The sequence below is a fragment of the Simochromis diagramma genome, unplaced genomic scaffold (assembly GCF_900408965.1).
Source record: "Simochromis diagramma unplaced genomic scaffold, fSimDia1.1 OVJJ01000352.1, whole genome shotgun sequence".
NCBI lineage: Eukaryota > Metazoa > Chordata > Actinopteri > Cichliformes > Cichlidae > Simochromis > Simochromis diagramma.
This window is the reverse complement of record NW_024386759.1, coordinates 246,919-268,917: the sequence shown is the minus strand read 5'-3', so window position 1 is coordinate 268,917 and position 21,999 is coordinate 246,919. Positions and strand designations below refer to the sequence as shown.

The 21,999-nt window shown below is 42.1% G+C and overlaps 1 protein-coding gene across 1 annotated transcript; it reads right to left on the bottom strand.

Annotated features, from left to right (window-relative positions):
* Positions 1-1,797: 1,797 nt before the first annotated feature.
* On the bottom strand, positions 1,798-19,608 carry LOC120731791 (calcium/calmodulin-dependent protein kinase type 1D-like). Its single transcript, XM_040029043.1, has 13 exons — positions 18,162-19,608; positions 16,616-16,716; positions 13,934-14,059; positions 13,731-13,805; positions 8,700-8,838; positions 8,402-8,525; positions 7,355-7,430; positions 5,577-5,689; positions 4,238-4,316; positions 3,566-3,653; positions 2,625-2,977; positions 2,269-2,349; positions 1,798-2,182 (listed from the first exon to the last, which is right to left on the bottom strand). Exons 1-12 carry the CDS (start codon positions 18,291-18,293, stop codon positions 2,286-2,288), a joined length of 1,470 nt encoding a protein of 489 aa, XP_039884977.1. The 5' UTR covers positions 18,294-19,608; the 3' UTR covers positions 1,798-2,182; positions 2,269-2,285.
* Positions 19,609-21,999: the final 2,391 nt, after the last annotated feature.

Here is a 21,999-nt window from a genome sequence, read left to right as displayed (position 1 = left end):
TTCTTAAAAGTGCAAGACTCCACACCTTTAAATGTTCGTCTGAGACAACACCTGTTGCAAGTTACTGTTCTTATCATTTAGCGAGACACTTACTTCTGCTGTTCTGCATGCCTCATACACACAGTTTAAGATCATTGAAAGGTCGTATGTCTATGGATAGTATAGCTGGAAACACACACATGCACCTACACAGACAGAATACAGACACTGTTGTTCAGAGATGCCTGCTTAAGAAGGTCACGTGTATTTGTAATTGCATATTCATGAATGATTGCTTGCTGACAATAAAAAGAGCTGTAGTGAAGGAATCAGTCGAAGTGAGCTGAGTTCAGGTGAAGAAATCCTTTCCTCAGCTTTGGCTGACTTCCCTTGTGAGCCACAAACGCAGAGCGCCTTCTTGCCTTGTTTTGTCGTGCAGTTATTGGTCTTGTGTTCCAGCGGGGTTTTGTACTTTAATAAAGCCAACACTCCTCATCCCCGTGATGATGATCACTGGACAGGAAAGCAGGTGGGCATTCAGTGAAGGATGATGTCAGTCGAAATCCTTCTGAACGAACCGTCTAACACGGCGACGTGATGACGAGCCACAAATGACCCAATCAGTTCACAGGTTGGACTCTGTTCCCCTCTACTGTCTCCACTGAGAACATCTCACATCTGCTCCTCTCACACAACATCACACGGACCCTTTCTTCCTCCTCTCTACTGGACGTCACATCGTCCAATCACATTATTGACACCTCATCATCCTCTGCTGATCACATGATTTAACACAAAGTTTAAACTTGACCTTTAAAATCACTTCATTGAATCTTATTTAACACAGAAATACCATCACATGTGGATGTGATTCATTTCATGTTTCATTCAGTTTATGTATTTCTGCTTTAATTAGATTAGCCTTTAGCACATTCTCACATGATGTGCATTGTAACATAATCCCTTTACTCCAAATACAGAGGAATACGTCCTTTTAAAACTCTGTGTTTGTTCATTTATTTAAAACAACTTTTTATTAAATCATACAAAGTATAAGTCAGATATTCTCTGAGATGTGTCGTCTTCCGCACACACACACAGGTCACGGATGATCTGATATCCTCGTGTTGGTGTTGTTCCCAGACCATCATGAAAATGTTGTTCCAGGTTCAACATTGCAAGTGACCAATCAAATTGTTGTGACCTTATTCTTTTGCGCGCCAAGCCATTCGTGCAAGGACAATATCAATTCTGCTTACTGTTTATTAAAGGGTTACGGTTAGGGTTAGGGTCAGGGTCCGTTGATCGGCGGACAGAGGCGGTTTCACGCAGCTTTAGTACAGTTTTTTGTTTTACGCCGGTTTTTCCCGAAGTCGCAAAAGTATGACGTCACAACATTCTGATTGGTCACTTGCAATGTTGATCCTGGAACAACATTTAGTATGATGATCTGGGAACAACACCAACACGAGGATATCAGATCAACCCACAGGTCACACTGTGATCCATTATATAAACTCAAAGTTTACACCTATGCATGACCAGCATTAAGACCAGTTAACTATCAGCAAGGTCGCATATGAATCGTGGTTCTGTGTTCAATGACCTTTCATTTAAAACCAAGTGTAATGATGGTGTGGCGACAGAGTTATCTTCTCACACTCCTGGAGTCACCTGCTAGTCTACCAAGTTTAAAGCTAGATCCTGTACACACAAAAGTAAGCCACCAGAAGAGTCATTTTTACTACTCCTTTTTATTTTATTTGTATATTGACTTATATCAATGTATATTTGATGAATAATGAAAATGCTTTATTATTAAAATGGGGAAACACTATGTAGCACTCTGATCAGTGTTCGCATAAGGCTGGATATTAAGACCTTTGTTCTCAACTGTGGGCTTGACAGTCTCTCGATCTCGCGTCACCTGACACTGCCCCAACGGTTACCCAAAGCTTGCACCCAGACGTCGTGGGCAGGTAGCCAGACTTGCTTGTTTGGTACCTCCCACCTAAATATTTTTGCTGATCAAGCACATCCCTCTAAAGCATTGGTAGACAGCTGTGGTCTCTGGACACTGTAGACACTGCTCAGGAACAACTCAGGAAATACCCGGGAGATGTGCCAGACGCCACAGGACACCGCCAAAGGTTCCTTGTCGGTGCCCTGATGGGTCAGAGCTGTTACGGCAGCAAGAAGAGGCCTGCACAATATTAGAGAGGGGGTTTGGGTGTTATGGCTGTTAAGTACAGCTGACATTTAAACGTGGATACACACGGGGCCATTTACCTGCATCTGTCATCAAATCACATGATGCAGCACACACCAGACTGAAGCGGCTGGTCCTTCCCCGGAGCCACTGCATCAAGCCTGCAACACACTCAGGATTTATTCAAAGCCAACTAATGGATGGCAAATTATATAAAGCATCACTCTGGAGGTCTTAATAATCAGTTTACCAATTTAAGCATCATTTGAAACAGTATAAATATACACATAAAGGAAGCAAAGTAAACAAAGATGTAGTGCAGTTTGGAAAAGCCTAAAACAGTATGTTTGCTCCTTACTCTGGCCATCTAATTCTAGTTATTTCTCTTTATCTGATACATCAGACGGCAGCTGGAAGGGGTCAGCCGTTTAATTACCTCTGAGACTGAAAAAAGAGAGCATCATTCTCTGAATGGAAGGTATGAACTTGTCTGGACTCCTCAGTGCTGAGAGGACTTCCTGGTTCGCTTTGACTGGCTCTCAGTGAAGGACACAGTCCTGTCTCCAGGTCACAGTCACTCCAGGAGAGAAGACTGGCAGACTGGACAGGGTTTCCATTGGGGTCAAGGGGGTCTGCCTGATCTTGGCAGCTTCTCACAGGCTCCAAGTCGTTCTGGGACGAGGACTCTGGTTTGATGTTCGGTATGGAGAGGGCGGGTGTGGAGGGCACGCTGTGGGACAACTGCATTTTCTTCATGTGCTGGATTACAGAGGCTGCATTGAAGGCTTGCTGTTGGAGATCCACAAAGTGAGCAGTTACTACTGGTGCAGCCTGCATCTTGTATAGAAAAACATCTAGCATAGGAAAAGTGTCTTTTAGAGTTTTGAGGACTCCTGCTGGAATTATGAACATATGTTCATATATCCATTATTTCAGAAACTTTACTAGGTCTGTACGTCTATAGAAGTGGAACAGGTACCCAGTGCAAGTTTGTTTAGACATATTGTTTTTGTTTTCTCATATGGCATAAGTCATTTGTTTTAGTATTCCTCTATCCTCTTTAATTTGAACTACTTATTGATAGAATTATATTGAATTCCATCAATATTAAAATGTCTTAATGGAATCCTTATAGCAGATGTTTTATGGATTAACATGTTTGTGTTAATACATGTGAATGGCAGTTGAAGGGGATTCTCTATCAACAGGAAAAGCAGTAAAACTTGTGAAAATATTACAATTTATGCACATTTTCCAGAGTCGTCCAATGGGCTGCACTGGAGTCTTTGCTGGGCCAATTCTGGGCCCCCAGCCCGGTGTTTGACACCCGTGGCGTATGTAGTCACAACTGTAACCTTTCCAATCATTAGCCATTACCTTCCATTTGGATGTGGCAAAGTTTCTCTCCAACTGTTCACACACAGACTGATAAATGTCCTGGTCTCTAGCTGTGTCTCCAACAATCCTGCGAGGGTAACATGAGCAGACGTAAAGTTAGGTTCTTGGGTATTTGGACAATGTTGCGTCTGTACACCATCATCGGGCAGATAGAGCTAGTCTTTGTTCCACATTCTCCGAGGCTCAAAAGTAGTAAGACAAACAAACATAATGTGTTCTCTCTTAACCGAGGTCTGTCTTCTGTCTTTCAGGCCTTTGTCTTGCATAGCTGGCCATAACTTTCCTTCTTATTAAGCATGATTGTTGATTTGGCCAATCATACAATGTTTGCTATCTCCCTTATTTTGGTTTTTCATCCTGCTGACAACCTCCATGCCTCCTTCAGTGAACCTCAACACCAAATAGTTGAAGACTTGGAATGAACCCCAGATATTAGACCAGATCAGTTTCTCATGTGTCCACGAAGCTGCTTCTATATCAACTAACCAATTACTTTTGAGTCTCTCAGAAAAAGACTGTAATTCATAAACAGTTGATACTTTTGTTCATAAATCAAGCAGAAAGCTATCTTCAGTCACATGTTGATTATGTGGTTTAAAATGTGTAATCATTCTCCAAAACATTATGACATTTAAGAGGCAAAGCACTAACCAGGGGTGCCTGAGTGCCTGTTCAGTGGTGAAGCGTTTAGTGGGGTTTTTCTCCATCATGTTCTTGATGAACTCTTTGGCTGTTGACACATAATATGGACAGAGTTCAGTTCAGCGTACAGTAGCATGATTCCTCTATGTTACACACAGTTTTATTAAAGCTCTCGAAAACACATCTAAAACCCTTCATTAGGAACACCTGCATATGAAGAAAACGTGTGAACCCACAAACAGGAGGATGCTAAGTGGTGCCAAACACGGCTGCTGATTGATTGGACTCTCACAACAAGATTATCTAGAGTTCACACAGAAGGTTGACTTGTAGAAAAGCAGCAGTGTCCTGGATGAAAGTGCCTTGTTGTTGATGAGCGATCGGAGCAGATTGATGGCCCATGCTAAAACCAAGCCCTGGAAAGGCCCGGCTACGTCTGCAGCCTGTCCGCAGCTCACACACAAAACATTTCACTGCATGTTGTACTCTGCATGATTGTGTATGTGACTAATAAAGCTTGTTTGTTTGATGTAAATTCTATGAGTTCAAGGTGGAGTTTTTGAAAGAGGAAGAGGATAAGCAATGCTGTGTTTGTTCACAAAAGTAAGGCCACCACAGCTGGAACAATTACTGCTCTGCTCCCTGTATTTAGGACAGATCACGCTGATGTTTGCTTGCTCGTGTTACTCCGCTGTGGCTTTTGTTGGGTGGAGTACTCCTGCCTCCCTGCATCTCCGTGTCTGGTCTGTTTGGATTTCTATCTTCCCAGTCATGTCAGCGTGTCTGTCTGCTTTCTCACTGTTCCTTTTAGATGTTCATAAAACTTGACCTCTGACCTTGACCTTCATTGCAAGGTCACTGAGATTCAAACTGGTCCAAGATTTTTAGTAGATGCACCTGTGGTATCAGTTTGAAGCTCCTAAGTTGCCTCATTGCCGAGTTATTGCACAAACTTGAGTGTCTACACTTGACGATAATACCCCATCAGCCTTGTACAGCTGAGGGGCGAAAATGACAAGAAAGTCTGGTTCCTTGGAGGTCAAATATAAAGAAATGAGGTGGATCAAGATTTGCACTGTTCTCATACTGACATCTGCATGATGGATCAGTGTCAGGCTAATGTTCCCGGGAAGCTGTGATTTCACATTTTCACAGTCACATGAATAATTCCCTCTTTAAATTATAGTGAAACAGTGCAACCTAGTGTAATGTAAGTGTGTTAGAAAAAGGACTGGTTGTCATATTTCTTGTGGTCTATCTGACCCAGTCTCAGCTATTTACATCGAGTACAAATGAAGGAAAGAGGAGGGTCAGTACTGAAAACTGTGGTGTGTAGCTGTTAGCATACCTGATTCGGAGATGTCATCCCAGAAGGGCGAATGAAAGGCGTACTCAGCTCTCATGATCTTTGAAAACAAACGCTTCTCATTTTCTTCAAAGAATGGAGGGTAGCCACAGAGCCTGCAGCACACACACAGCCTTTCAGATACCGCCGATTTGGATCAACTCTGGATTACTTTAGCAGCGATCGTCATGCTTATATGATATTTATACAATATGCCCTGACGCTGGTTTCATCAATTTGCTGGGTTTCCTCAGCTACTGTAGTAAACGGGCAGAGCAGTCAAAGCCTTTCACCACAAACACATTCACAGAAATGTTGTTAAGCAGTGTGAAACAAGCTGCACTGATTTACACAGCAGGACAAAGAAAATGCTTAAACTGACACTGTTGGGTCTCAAATCAACCTTCTGCTCAACCATCTCTGATTCGTATAAAAATGTTACAATAGAAAATATGAACATTGATAGTGAGGGCTGTGAAATTTCAGCTTCATATATCAAACACTTTTCTTCTTTTTATGGACTATCGACACGGAGCTGTGAAGCAGTGTTTGAGCATAAATGTCTCAAAGACTATTAAATATAAAAGTACTTTCACTAAACTTTCTTCCCATCAAAATCAATCAGGAGCTGTAATTTGAGACAGATACATTACATGTCTGAGTACTGGCTAGTGAAAATATGAAAACAGTCCAGGATTCCTGTAAAGTTCATGTGAGCACACATTAATAAAGCATGAATGGTATATAGTTATACCATAAAATATGTTGATGCATGCTCCATCATCCAGCTGACTGCAGCTTTCCCCAGTCTTATAAACAGTACAAATATTCATGCAAACTGGAAAAGTTCAAAAACTGGCTGATTTGAGATGGATACATTGAATATGATGGCAGCAACATTTCTCACTTAAAGTTGGTAGAGGACCACAAAAGAAAAGAAAAACAGTGCAATATATCCTCAAACGATTCCAGGAAACTGGAGAAATCTGTGTGCGTAATTAAAAACAGCATCCTTCTGTCGTGCACGTCACTGTATGTGACCTGTTGAACCACGCCATAAACTAAAGCTCTCTGTGAACATGATCAGGAAATGCAGCTGCCATCTTTGTACCAAAGCTCAGAGAAGATGCGTTCCCCTCCACACAACACTTTCTGCAGGCTCTGCACAGACAAAGAGCCACGACAGCAGCTACGTTCACATACGAGATGAGGACAACATTCCTTTCCCCAAATCCAAACGACTCCCTCCTCAGCTTCCAGACATTATGAACTGCTGATAAAAAGTGTGGATGCTGCACGGTGGTAAACGTGGCCCCTCCCAACCTTTCGGTACCTGTTGCTGCCACCAAATTCAGCATGAGCTGATGTTTTTCTAAAATTAGTAAATTGTCTCATTTTAAACATTTGATCGATTTTCTATGATGTATTGATGCTTTTACAGCAGAGATCATTTGATCCCGTCTTTGATGAGTTGATGAGCTTTACAGATCCTTCTGGTCTTATTTATATTTCACACAACATTGTTGGGCTTTGGAACACACAGCTTCGTGTTCAGTGCCCAACCTTCCAGCTCGTAGTGACCGGGCTACTGCTGGAGCCACAGTTACACAGTGGAAGTAAATACTGCAGTATTTGGTGACTCTAATATTGTACAAATATTCATGTACTTCTGACTTTTGGAATATGAATAAAATCAATAACTGATGAATGTTCGCAGTTCTCCATAAATGATCAGTGAATATTCATAACATGTTATTATGAACGTACAGGCCTGTACTTACAGAATATAAGTGATGACTCCAATTGACCAGCAATCCACTGCTTTGCTGTAGGGTTTCTGGGCCAAAACCTCCGGAGCTACAGAAAGCAGGACAAACAACGTACAATATAAGCACCATTATAAACAACAGACTGTTTCCACTCCAGAAAAAGTCACGTTAAAGCTAATACGTTAAAGCTAAGTTAATGTATGGTTCAAAAGAAAAGGCAAAAAGTCTCACTATATTTTATTCTACTTGGTAACAGATGACCAGAGTCAATAATTAGCCTCAGAGACCCTGAGGGCTTGAAGTTTATTACCTTGTATGGAAGGTGTTATAGAAAAGAGAAGTTCTATGTCTGCTTATAGCCATTAAAGATGTACGATTAACTGTGACTAATGTCTGGAACCTATTTTAATCTGTCATTGACGCCATGGGGGGGCGTGTACCCCACTGCTTTATAAGTGTCCACAACATGTATTTTGGTCAGAAGACATATGCTGATGTTTTCTCCGGGCTGTTAATAAACTCACCGTTTGAGTGCACTTTTCTGGGGCCTCCGTGGTTTGTGACACTGCTCTACATTGATCGATTTCGCGACATTTTCAATAATAATAAGATCAAAGTCCAGTTTATTTATATATCACATAAAAAACAACAGAGCTGACCAAAGTTCCCTTCCTGCTGCTCCACCTGCTCATTACTTTCACAATAAATCAAAACGAGCCCTCCAGTTCGTGTTGTCACTGCCCACATGAGCACTGAAGCCTCTCAGCAGGACGATGGAGCACCCCACCCAGTGACTCCTGGGAGGTTACGTACTGTCATTCAGCACATACACAATAACTGTCTGATTTATGAAAATTGATTTTTTTTCTTGCTCCAGTGTGATGAGATTTTGACCAAAGTAATTGTTTGTGGTATTAAGCTGTAGTACAGTAAAATGGTACTTTCCCACAGCAACAATGTATAAATGGTCTATCACTGCAGAGGGAAAAACAGTAAGTATGTCAGTCTATCATTGTAACTATATCACACATTACATATGCAGAGAAATGGTTAACTCACCAACATATCCTGGTGTTCCACAGGCTGTAGACATCACACCATGCTCCAGCGTCTTAGACAGACCAAAGTCACTGACCATAATCTTTGCATTCTCATCTGTATTATAGTACAGCAGGTTTTCAGGCTGAGAGAACAGGAAAAGCAAGACATGAAATAAAGAAATGTACCTAAAATGTTCAAACACACTCATTAAACATCTGTTAAAGTCATTTTACCAAACATGTCAACATCTGTGGCTTTCACTTTGCTACTGGGAGCATGTTTATGTCTTTGTTATGGTGGCTCTTTTGTGTCTTACCTTAAGATCCCTATGCACAATGCTGTTTTCATGCAGGTAGCTGACAGCCTGCAGCACCTGTTTGATCACTTTGCTGGCATCCTTCTCAGTATAAACACCTTTGTCTAAAATGCGATCAAACAGCTCCCCACCTGATACCCTGCACAAAACAGAAGAAGAGTTATCAGCGTTTATGTCTGGCAATCAGGTCTTCTGAACTTCTGCAGGACGGTAGACTAAGGACGACCATGGTCCACCTTTGAGAAATTCATCGAATGATATAATAACCGAAAATGTTGTTACGCTGTGCAAACAGACTTCGAGTAGCATTTAGGAAATGTGCCTATGACAGGTTTGTCCTTACCATCATCTGTGTGAATCAGAGCCATCTGAAATCAGCACACTTGTGCTCACTAACTGCATACAGTACTGCCATTTCCCCAGTTCTCTGTTTAACAAACAAGGAGAGAAACTTGCACCGCTAAGGCCAAAGTAGCACTAAGCAGTGCTGATTTTCTAACACTGGAAAATAACTCAAAATGTTAGAAATATTCCAGTGTTAGAAAATCAGCACTGCTCAGTGTTAGTCTTTGTAAATCTTGAAAACTGACTAGGATACTTTTAAAAATACAACACTGTCAAAAGCGTTCATTTAACACTCAAAAGAGTGGACACATATAGACACTCTCTAGTGTTAATTTAACACTGGAGATTTTGCTGTGTAGCTTGTGCAAACCGAGCTGGCTGAATGCCCAACACACACACCGGTGCGTCCTAACAATCTGGAGGGTCCCCACCCAGCACTGTTACAACCCCAGTCTGCAGTGGGACCTGTCTGCTTTGCTGAGAGATCCAGAATGCCTCAAGGGTCCATGGCTCCCCCTGTGTCTGTGCCTGAGCGCCCTGAATCCATGGTTCCTGCTCCACCAGTGCCTGTGGATCCCTCACCACCCAACCGAGACCTGAGTGGTCCCGTCACTTTCTTTGCCAGTGCCAGGCCTGGTCCCCTGCAAGCCACTGAAGACATCCCGTCTCCTTCGCCTCTCCTTTTGCTGCTGGTGATGCGGCCAGCCCCCTGTTCATGAGTGGATGACTGGTCCACTTCAGGGGATATTTTGTGAGGCTCGGTAGTGCAGAGTGACCCGAGGCCCCTCTCATGGAACCATGTCTACATTCAGAAGTCCTCCATACTGAGACATTAAACATGAAGAGGACAGAATGAAAGACAGAGAGGGGGCTGAGGGAAAATATGTGCATTATAATTATACTATTAACATTACCATCAGCAGCAGCAGCAAGCAATAGATTGTGAAGTACTACGTAGCTGAATTCTGTGTATGCATATTCCCATTTCCATATCCATCACATACAGGTGCACATAGGGATTATCTATAATGATCTAATAGAAGATTTTCCACTGTAACACGCTCAGGTTATGTTTTTGATTCCAGGATTTGGAGGATGGCTCTTTCTGCAATAGTTCGGGCTGTGAAGAGAACATTAGCAGTAGAGTTTTGTTACTGTAGCGTTGACATGTGTCCTGGGATGAACATTGTGAGGAGACGTGGTACTCTAGTATTACATATTTCACATCAGAATTTGCACAGACAGAGGTCATGTTCCAGATGTGATACAGGTATTAATGTAGTTGCACACAGTTGTGTAAATGTTGGGTTTTCTTTGGACTGGTAAGATTTAGCAGTTTTTACTGCTGCCACCTGGTCCTGCTCCACCACAGCTCTCCACGCCACTTTGTCCTGCTCTGCCAGAGGTCTTCACAATGTCTGGTCCTGTCCCACTTAGGGATGGGTATCGAAAACCGGTTCTTGTTGAGAACCGGTTCCCACTGTTTCAATTCCTTGGAATCGTTTGCCACTTTTAAAAACGATTCCCTTATCGATTCCAGTCGCCCCGAATGACGTCATCACGTTGAGTAGCGTCTTTTACCCAGTAGGAAACACGGCGCCTGAGCGGCACAAACGCTCAAAAGTTTGGTTACACTTTATGAGAAAGGATGACAACAGGGCAACGTGCAATACTTGCAAAGTAGAGATTTCATCAAAGGGAGGAAACACTACGAACATGCAAAAGCATTTGCTCAAAAAACACGCGATTGCTTTCAACGAATGTCGTGTTTTTGATCCGCTCCGGACTAGCGAAGCTCAACCCAGCAGCAGCGGTAGCGTTTCCACGTCCTCTCCCGTTAATACTGCAGGTAACTAATCAATTAGCATTGCATATTATGTTAGCGCGATTTACCTTATTACAAAACCTGCTATTACTGTGCGTTGCATTTAGATAACCATGATGAGAGAGACAGAGTCTGGCTCAGATGCTGGCAGTTCTCGCTGCAGTCTACCGGTAGCGTCTCCTTTCAGGCCAGGATAGACGAATGTCACCCAGCAGTGTCTAAGTTTGTGGTCAAAGGCTTGCACCCATTTGCCACAGCAGATGCCCCGATTTCACTTTGGTAAGTGAATGTGTTTAATTGTAGGCAGGACATTACTGGATATTCTTGTGTAATTGCTACAGAATAATTTATGTTATACTTTGTTATTGCTACAGAAGAATATTTATTTTATTATTTTACATATACATTTTTTTTCCTGGGGACCCTGTGACACCCCATTGAAGAGCCGTAGGCTGTGGATCTCTTAAGATCTCACTGTTGGGTTTGTAAGGCCATGTTACTCCTAAATTTCTATCTTGTTCAAAGAGAAGATATAAAACAAAGTTCTAAGCTAATCGACTTTAGTGTTCTCCTTTTTAAAAAAAAAAAAAGAATCGATAAGAGAATCGATAAAGAATCGAATCGTTAAACAGAATCGAAAATGGAATCGGAATCGTTAAAATCTTATCAATACCCATCCCTAGTCCCACTAGAGGTCTCTGCACTGTCTGGTCAGGCTCCACCCGAGCCTGAGGTAATCTCTTACCTTCAGGTCCTGCTCTGCCCAGGTCAGAGGTCACCATGTGGCCGTCTGGCCCTGCTCCGCCCATACCAGGGCGCCTCCGTCTGTGTCGGGTCCCTGCCTCTGCCGCCTTCGTCAGCCTCCAGTTCTGTCCTCCGAGGGTCTCCGCCACCATCACCAGCCTCCAGCCAAGCCATCTGAGGGTCTCTGCCTCCACCCATGCCTGCCACGCAGGGTTCTACATCTGCTCTGCTTTCGTCGCTCAGACTTGGTAGTCGACCATGACAACAGAAACCTTATAGGTGCTCCACGTTCCACGTTTAGTCGGCCTTCTCCTCATGTCTATTTCTGTCCTGTCCCAGCATCTTAGTGTTTGTCTCTGTGTTTATTGTACTTTCTGTTTTATTTTGAGTCTCTTGTCCAGTGTTCACTTTTGCTTCTCCTGTCCTGTTAGTCTGTATTAGTTCCAGCTGTGCTCCCACCTGTTGCCCATCCTCTCATTATCCTGTGTGCACTGATGTCCTTAGTCTCCGTCTACTTGTTGTTGCATTGTCATGCTGCGTATTCTGCAGTTCTGTGGTTCACCTGTAGGTGCTAGATTCCACATTTCTATGTTTTCCTGTTCCTTAGCTCAAAGTTTTCTTTTCTTGTGTGTTTATGAGTTTCCTTAGCACAGCAATAAAGCTGAGTAATTCCTTTGATTTTTCCAAGACGTGAAGCTTAATGTTTTATTGTTGATGATGAAGTCTGAGGAGGCTGAAGCTGTAGAGCTGACGTATGCAATGAAAGTGCATATGTCAGCACACAGTGGTGTTTGTTGATAGCTGGGCTGATAAAGTGCACGTCTCACTTTCTAACCACAGTGAATTGGACTGAGGGTAAACAATGTGTTTTAAGGTGTTTGACTCTATGTTCGGTGCTTGTAGACCTCCTTGAGATTTTGGGTTTTGTAAAGTGTAACGTTGAATGCACAGTGTCACAGTGGTTAGCAGTGCCTCGCAACAAGGTCCTGGGTACAAATCCTTTCTGTGTGCACTTTTCTCCCCATGTCTGCGTGGATCCTCTCCACATACTCCAGCTTCCTTCAACATGCAGCTAGTGAGCTCAGGTTAATTAGTGATTCTAAACTGGCTGTAGGTGTCTGTCTCTGTTTGTTAGCACTGTGATAGACCCATGACTTGTCCAGCATGTACCCAGCCCTGTGGTGGCTGAGACAGCCTCCAGCACAACTGGGATTGTTGAGATAAGATCATGGATTTTAAGAAAGCCATTTAACTGTTGCCATCCATCCACAGAGTGATATGCAGAGGCTGATCCAGCAGTTTCAATCATCTTTTCCTGACTTATGCAACAGAATAAAATTAAGGCTGAACAACTCTATCAGCTTGGAGGAAACACGGATTTCTAAATATTTAAAGTTTCTTGTGTAAAGATAGTAAAAGGTCTGCTACAACCACCTCATCCATACAAGGTGGTAAAATATTGGATTTGGACCCGTTTATTGACGAGTTGTGGCAGCAAAGAATGGGGGTCCCTAAGGAGTAACAGCACATCATTAAGGAGAACTGGATGTTCTGTATTAAACTGCCAGCTGAAGACATCTCTGTCTTATAGCAGCCGCAGTGGTTCTGTGAACAATGCAAATAGAAATGGAAAGAGAAGAATGTGGATATTTGATGACACCAAGAAATGATGCCAATAATTTTTCAATGATCGTACAATATGTTTGTAAAATATAAAGATTAAAGCCGACCTTTTTGTTTTTGATTTGAAATGTAACAGCTTGGTGTATTCTGGAAAACAGCCAATAATGAGCAAAGAATGGTAATAATACAACAGTTACCATTATCAGATGGTTCAATAAACTCTCCATTTAAAAAAAATCATTTTAGCCTTTAAGGGGTTAAAGGCTTGGTGGCATGAAGGAACGACACATAGCTATATTAGTTTGTACCAATATTATTTATTCAATTTGAACAATAATTCAGCCTATTTTTGCAAAAAAGGCTGAATTGTTACTATTCTGTACACACTGTGTACTCGCATTGTTAATGTAAGATTATACTGCAGTAATAATTGTCAGTGTTGCATTATTTCAAGGTAAATATTAATAGAAAGTCAGCTAAACAGTTCCACTTACAGCTGCATGACCAGGTAGTAGTGTGTTCGACTCTCGTAGAAATCCTCCAGCCCCACCACATTGTCGTGCTTTATCCTGAAATAGTAAGAAACAGGAGGATAACTCGTTCTTATTCTCTTTAATCTTTGACATGTTAGGCAGCAGAACTAGTCACCGCTAGACTTTATTTATTACACATTTGAATAAGTGTGTGTGTTTGTTACCTCCTCAGCACATTTATTTCATTTTCTAGGTTGCTATGGGCGAGATGTTTTTTCTTCAGACATTTCAGAGCATACATTTTCCCAGTTTTCTTCTCTCTCACCATGAAAACCTCTGAAAATGAGCCCCTGTGCAAAAACATCAAAGAGGATTAATGACAGCCCGTTCAAATGCTAGAAACAACTTTATTCTTGGTTAATATTCTTGGTTTGTTTGTTCTTACAATCCTCTCAGAGATCTACAGAAACATCTTCCCAGGGCGATGGATCCAGCAGTACTACAGACCCCTGGAACAAGCAGGGGCTAGCTGCTCAAACATAAGCTCCACGAGTTCTTTATTACCTCATTTGAAAGCATTTATACTAGGGTTTGCTTTTTAACAGGTAAAATTCAAAGGTGTGAAAGAAATACTAAGTTTAATTAGGACAGTGGCAAGCACATCATCCAAGACCAAAACCCTTTGATCATATAATTTCATAGAAAGCGATTCAGATGAGAACTAATGGACACAGTGGAGGAATGATCTACTGCACAGGTGTCCACCCCCAGGCCAGGAGGGCCGGTGTCCTGCAGGTTTTAGATGTGTCCTTGATCCAACACAGCTGATTTAAGTGGCTAAATGACCTCAACATGTCTGGTAACGAACTAACCATGTGACTCAGGTGTGCTGACCCAGGGTGAGATCTAAAACCTGCAGGACACCGGCCCTCGAGGCCTGGGGTTGGACACCCCTGACCTACTGTAAAGTAAATACCATCTGTTGGTATGTTTGAGAAACTAACATTAAAGCAACAATTACCTCCTTACGTTCACACTGATGCCAACCCCCCACCACCACCAGACTGAACTTTAACAGCAGCAAAGTTCTGGTTTCAAACCGTTCCTGCGTTTCCTGTGTGGTTTTTATCCTGGCTCCACCATCCAAACATGTTTGTTACCTGCTGATTCTAAATCAGCTGTCGCTGTGGCTATGAGATAAACACTGTTTAATGTGTGTGTGTATTAATCAATAAACACGTCTCATATAACACGGTGCTTTGAATGATGACTGAGGCTAGAAGAATGATGTATAAACACCACTTCATTTGACTTTGTGTACAACAAATCTGCTCTACATTTCCTGAGGAACAGCACGTGTTGACCTGCACACAGACGCCGACACCTGTTCATAACACCTGCCTTTATTTACATTCAGCACATCCATTCACAAGTGTAGGCAGCCAGACACTTAATCCTGTAATGAAGCAGTGCTAGGATGTTCTCAGACTGACGTCTCACACACAGGAGCCTTACTCATGCACTCTGTGACGGGTTTATTAACTCGCTCTTAAACAGCTCCTAACGTTAATTTAATACGTTGCTGCTCTTCACTGATTTAGTGAAGCCAGTATCTCCCAGGTTAGCAGCCAAAACACCTTTAAACAGTATGAGAAACCTTTACAACCAGCTGTCTTGTATCCATTTATAACTTTTCCATTCGGGTTTGTCTACGAAGTAACCATTTCAGAGTGTGGAAACAGTAGCCTCAGCCTAACCAGTAAATACTGGGCATATGGAAAGCATTCTGCCTGCTTCCTGCACTGAGGCAGCGCTGTCAGAGCTTACAACTATCCACCAGTTGCCCTCAGATCACATGAAGCTGATACAGAGATGTTGCCTATGTGGAACAAGGTGAAAACACTGTCTTCACTCTCTGCACACCAAATCTGGGAGTGGGTGACACAATTATCTGCATTCTGCAGAGAGCATACTCCCATCTGGATAGTAACAGCAGCACAGCAAGGATCACCTTCTTTCATTTCCCATAACATTGTGTTAACATTGTGTATTATTCACAGAGAACTGTGGAACTGAGGCACATTATAGCGCTGTTCTGGTCCTAATGATGACCAAAGTTACATTTCATTTACTGCATACATATTCAACACTTTATCAACCTTACAGACAATTTGAAATCACCAGTAAATGTAACATGCTCACCTTTGTACCAAAAGGAAGCCCACACAGGTGTGTGGAACATACACACTCCACACATAAAGGCCACAGCCAATCCGAATGTCCCAACCCAGAAGCTGCATATCTAACAATACAATAGTAACAGGTTCACACATGCACTGCAGCCCTGAGCATGACTGGGATGTACCTGAGAGAGGTTAATGAAAGCAAATGCATCCTGTCTCCTGTCAGCTCCACAGCTCAGCCTGTTTCCACTGGTGACATCAGACCAGTTCCTACATCATCATTCTCTGTTCATGTGTTTGTGTGGAAAACCAACTTTGGATTTATTAGCTCCTGTTACTAAACAACAATATAGAACTTTTTCAACTCAGAAGGAAGTGAAAATATATATCGTCTTCACATAGATTACTGATTGGCAGAGCTAGCTCGAAATTTCAAGTTAATAAGCGGAAATTTTGAGAAAGATAACTCAAAATTTCGAGTTATGGATGCTTTTTTTGTGGCAGAAACGGCTTCCATAGTCTGGGGTGCCTGCAGCTCAGCAGATAGAGCAGGTCTTCTGCTAAGCAAGATACTTTGAATATGTGAGAATGTTAGCTAGAAAGCTAGTTAGCTAGAAACACAGAAGCAGAGCTTGTGTGAATGTTGCATAAAGTGTGTTGAGTGCTCCGGGAGGCTTAGAGGTTCCTCACACAGAAGCATCACCATGAGTGAAAAGTACTCACGAGCCCATCTTCCCCTTGAAGTCAAACACGTCCTTGATGTTACTGGTGCTTTTCTTCCAGCTGCAAACAATCTCCTTCTGGCCCATCTTAGCCGTAGTTTCCTGAACAACCACAAATCACATCAGTTATTCATGCTGACAGTGGAAACGTGTACTTATACATTACACCACGCAACACATGTAAAGTGCTGCTGAGCCAAAGTTTGCAGCATTCCAGTTTACTCCGGTGTCTACATATAACCAAGTGACTGTAGTTACTGTGTGCACTGATGCACTGTGCCTCAGTAGACAGAGTCAGGTTTGAGTCGATATGATGCTGAAATAAATCATTACAGTAAGTGAGGTTTCATTTATTCAGCTATACAAAGGAAAAATACCAAACGTCTGCGTTTTCATTTGATGCACTGTAGAGACACTGATAGCATCAAAGCACATGAAACCTATGTGTATAATTAAAAGGACAGTGCTTGTGTGTCCCTGTGTCCTCTGTGTGTGTGTCCTCGTGTCTCTGTCCTCTGTGTGTGTGTCCTCGTGTCTCTGTCCTCTGTGTGTGTGTCCTTGTCTCTCTGTCCTCTGTGTCCCTCCCTTGTGTCTCGTTTCCCCTCCTTGTGTCCCGCCCGTCTCCCTATGTCTGCGTGTTCCACGTCTCTTGTTGTCACAGTCTACATCTTTGTGTGTGTGTTCAGGTTTTTCTTCCCCTGTGGCGTCATGTTCATGTGTATCAGCTGTGTCTCCCTCTGCTCATCATCTGTTAACTTCCCAAGTCTCAACTGTTCTTGTATTTTCTAGTGTTCCTGGTTTTCGTGTATTTCGTTTTCCAAGTTTCGGATCTTGTGATTAGTTTCTCATTTAGTTGGTTTTCATGTTTGGTTAATGTTTTGTTTTCGGCCATAATAAAAGGCACGCTTTTAGTTCCAATCTAGTTCTGTTTCCACGTTGGAGATGGGGATGTACATAGAGTTTATACACATCTGATGCTTTGGAGAATAGAGGACTGAACCCTAAGCCTACCTAGTCCTTCACAACCCTTAAGATGTCACCCCAGTTCCCCCTTGTTACATAAACAGTTGCATGTCCAAGCCTGAGCTCACTTCTCACTGGCAAAGCCCATTTCTACTTATCAGGGCCACAGGATTCAAAAAGGCAGAGGATTAAAGCGATAAATACCTGTGCTTACTTAATCTCCCCGTCCAGCCTGCCTTCTCCTGCACTCCTGCCATATCCCCTGACAAACACTGCTTGTTTTATTATGTGGACTTGAAACTGAGCTTCCTTGAATATTGGCAGTGCATACTAAAAGTCATATGTTAAATTATGACATGTGTATATTTCATTAGTTTTCTTGTGTGGAAAATTTGATAACATTTGAAAATTTGATAACATACAATAACTTAACATTACACAAGTGCTAATTATCTATGCTGGAGACAAGAGTGTTTTATTAAATGTAAAGTTACATTTGTTTTCCTATTTACAGGATAATTCTTATGTCCAGCTATTAAACGATTTGTAAACAGAGAGAGAGAATAACTGAAATGAACGCTTACCTTAATCACAGACGTGAAATAAACGGAGCATTTGCCAGAGGACCTGTGCGCAGTCGGTTGAGGTATCCCAGTGGTGACCCGACTGTTTCTGGTGGCTCCTCCTCTTCTTGAGCAGGGGCGGGGCCTCCCCATTCATCTCTTCCACAGTGCTGCATTCACAGAGCCATGGGGCTTACATTACAGCGCCAGGATTGAGAAGATGATGAGACTGCATAATTAAAGTGATAGTTCCAAATGAATGAAACTGCTGCATTCAGAAAAAATCACACTTTACCTGTTTTATTCAGTACAGTACACGAATGCAGGGAGGGAAGTTCTCCCACCCTCCCCTCCCCTCAGGGTAAGAGTTTGGGTGTCATACTTGATAATACTCTTTCATTCCAGTCTCACATTATTTACATAACCCGGTCTGCTTACTTCCACTTACGTAATATTAACCGACTCCGCCCCTTCCTTCCTCCCCATGCTGCTGCCGTCCTTGTCCATAGTCTTATTACGTCCCGCATTGATTACTGCAATTCCCTCTTATTTGGTCTCCTTAAAAGGTCCTTTCATAAACTCCAACTTCTCCAAAACTGCAGCTCGGGTCATAACTCCTACTCTGTCAAGAGCTCATATTACAACAGTTCTTCAGCAGCTTCACTGGTTGCCCGTAGAAACCAGGATAAACTTTAAAATCGTACTTCTCACGTACAAGTGTGTCCATAAACCTGCTCCTTCATATTTGTGTGACCTGCTCCATATCACCACTGTTTCCCGCCCTCTCAGATCCTCATCTGCTATTCATCTTACTGTTCCATCCTCACGTCTCATCACTGTGGGGAACAGAGCTTTCAGTCGCTCTGCTCCTCGGCTCTGGAACTCTCCTCCTCCTGCACTAAGAAATATTGACTCCCTCTCCGTATTTAAGACACAGCTCAAAACACATCTGTTCAAACTGGCTTATTCACTTTAGTGCTGATTTTATCTGTTGTCAAGCTCTGCAATTTTAACTTATTATGTATTTTATGACTATTGCTCCTTTTATTAATGTTGTTCTTTTGTAAGGTGACCTTGGGTTTCTGAAAGGCGCCCTCAAATAAAATGTATTATTATTATTATTATTATTATTATTATTTCCTAAAACAAATGTTTTCAAAAATCGTAGCAGTTTGAAATAATAGCCAAATATGTATGTTTTGTGTAAATGTCTGGTTATTTACCCCAAACCAATACAATTTACTGAATTTACTGCATCCAGTTTCTTCATTCATCCACTGCTTATCAGGGTCACGACGGCCTATCCCAGCTGCCATGGAGCAAGAGGCAGGCTCCACCCACAGCAGGGCGCTAATCTGTCACAGAGCTAACTCATAGGCTACGTTCACTCTGCAGGTCTTAAAGCTCAATTCCGATTTTTTGATCAAATCCGATTTTTTTGTCTGCTTGTTCACACTACAAATAAAATGCGACAGCAAACGCGCTCTAGTGTGAACGCTCAAAGCGGCCCGCATGCGCAAAAGAAGATGTCACACACAAGGCGCTCTGTTTAGACCCAGAGCAAACAGTATGTTTGACTGATGACCTTAATATAAAGACTTCGGACTTCACGTTTCCCATTTTTTGCTTTAAGTTATTTTGTTATTTACATAATAATGTGAATAACCTAATAATGATCCTTATTGCTGTTTCAGAGGAGCGCTGCTTCAAAGGATAGCTGCAGATTTCTGTCAGAATCTGCAGATTATACAGTACAAATAAAATGTTCACGTTTCTCCAACGCTGTCTTCCCAGCAGTTTCACCGGATGGCCAGGAAGCGTTCGCGATGTCTTCTCCGGCGCTGATAATTGGCGTCTGTCTCGTGTCAGTGACGTAAAAGACCTGACCGTCAAACAGCAGTCGCTTTCTAAAACATTGGATATGTGTCGGATTCAGCACCACATACGAAAGTGACCCAGATCGGATTTGAAAATATCGGATTTGTGCCGCTCACACTGTCACACCATGATCGGATATGGGTCACATAGGGTCAAAAAAAATTTCGGATTTGAAAAATTCGGATTTGATGCGCTTTCGCCTGCAGTGTGAACGTAGCCTAAGAGACTGAAAGCTCGTTAGACAAAGGTTAAATGTGAGCATAAAAGATATGCGCTACCCGTTAAAGGGGGCAAAGAAACCAGGACTGAGTTTAACGAAGAAACGAGGTAAATTTTTAAAGAGGAAACAGGTTAACTTTATAGAGGCTGTTTCCAAACCAGTGACAAAAGTAAAGTAGGACCTTTTACCAGCAAAAGCTAATTTCATCTTTTTGGAGTTACAGTGTGCGCTGAGGGAAGTCAGGAGTAGTTTTAAACTGGGATTGAAAGAAAATTAAACTGGGATTCTAGTTGACAAGGGGGTGAAGGACATAGATTTAGGGCAGTTCACAGCCTTGTGTAAATGCAAGGTGCTGTCTCACAACTTGATTTATTTGTTTGATTTATTAATTGTGGATAGAAGTAATTATGACAAAATAATGAGGAAACATTGAAAACATACAACCCGTTGAGGGGACAGATAGGGTTGGGCAATTGAAAGGTTTTGTTTTGTTTAGCAGAATCACTTATGTTATATTCTAGGCTTTTAACATGTAAGTAAATTTAATGGATAAATAAGGAATTAGTTCATTTCTCAGGGGAGAAATGAAAAAGGGGGACTGTTAAGAAATAGATAGATATTTTTAAAGCGTATCTGCTCGTTAGATTGTTTTATGAGAGGCCCAGGGCTGGTTCCAGGGCTTGAATGAGACCTAACCAACATTAACACACATTGCACTTGTTGTGTTTCATGTTTGTCCTTTAGTTTGTCACATGTCTGTATATTCTGACATGACAAAGGTCTACCCACACATCTGGAGATTTGCACACAATTCCCCTTCTCCACGTATGTTTCAGCTGTGTCAACATCTCAGCTCTGCTGGGTCATGGTTACTTCAGCAGTGAGAGATGCAGCTCAACACAATGTTTCTGAGAGGCAGGATATTGATAGCACAGATAAGCAGATTATGTATGTGTGAATAGCTAATGCAAAGAGCTGCCCAGTAAGCTATTTTACTGCATTATTATAGTTATCCTAATTAGATGAATATTCACAGAGACAACAAGAGAAGGCATAAACAAAAACAACTTAACACAAGAGACTGCTGCTGTTACACAGGCCAGGTCCAAAGAGATCACTGTGACCAGCCAAGTCTCCGGAAAATAGCATCGCTATTCCTCGAAGATCCCTGGGAGGATTCTAAGTGTCGTTAATACGGAAGCTCTTTTCTGGCCTTATTAACCAATCTGCACGTATGAAGCACTATTGATACTAAATTATCCTTTGCAAAGCCGCAGTTCACTGTGATTGGTCAGATGTTGCCAATGCCACGCCCATCACTACTAAGAACCATTAACCAGCTTCGTGTTCCTGACTACTGATGTTAGGGTGAGCCAATCAAATGACAGTAAGAAACCCTGGCTTTGTAGCACAGGCCCAGGTCACCTGAACACCGTCTGTACACAAAGGAGAATCCTGTTCACTACTTTGTTACTGTCAAGAGAATTTTCAAATATTTGTAAATCTGATTGTGAGTTTTCCCTAAATCACCATCTACGGTGTAGGCAACAAAAAGTGTTTGTTTGGTTTACATTCGCCTTCTTTATCTGTGCTCATGTTCTACATAACTGATTCACAACAGGGGTAATTAGACAGAGGTACAGTTTATATCAGATCAGATCACTTTTATTGTCACATCACATTACTGGTACACTGGTGCAGCACATGTCAGTGAGATTCTTGTGTGCAAGCTTCACAAACAACAGTGGTGTCCAAAATATA

What these genes read in the sequence shown, in the direction of transcription:
- LOC120731791 (XM_040029043.1), bottom strand. Translation starts at nt 18,293, where the DNA reads ATGGGGAGGCCCCGCCCCTGCTCAAGAAGAGGAGGAGCCACCAGAAAC. An exon ending in TACTACCTGGTCATGCAGCT is followed by an intron (nt 8,839 to 13,730) that starts GTAAGTGGAACT and finishes TGTTTTGTGCAG; the next exon opens with GGTATCAGGTGGGGAGCTGT. An exon ending in TTGCCACATCCAAATGGAAG is followed by an intron (nt 2,978 to 3,565) that starts GTAATGGCTAAT and finishes GATCTCCAACAG; the next exon opens with CAAGCCTTCAATGCAGCCTC.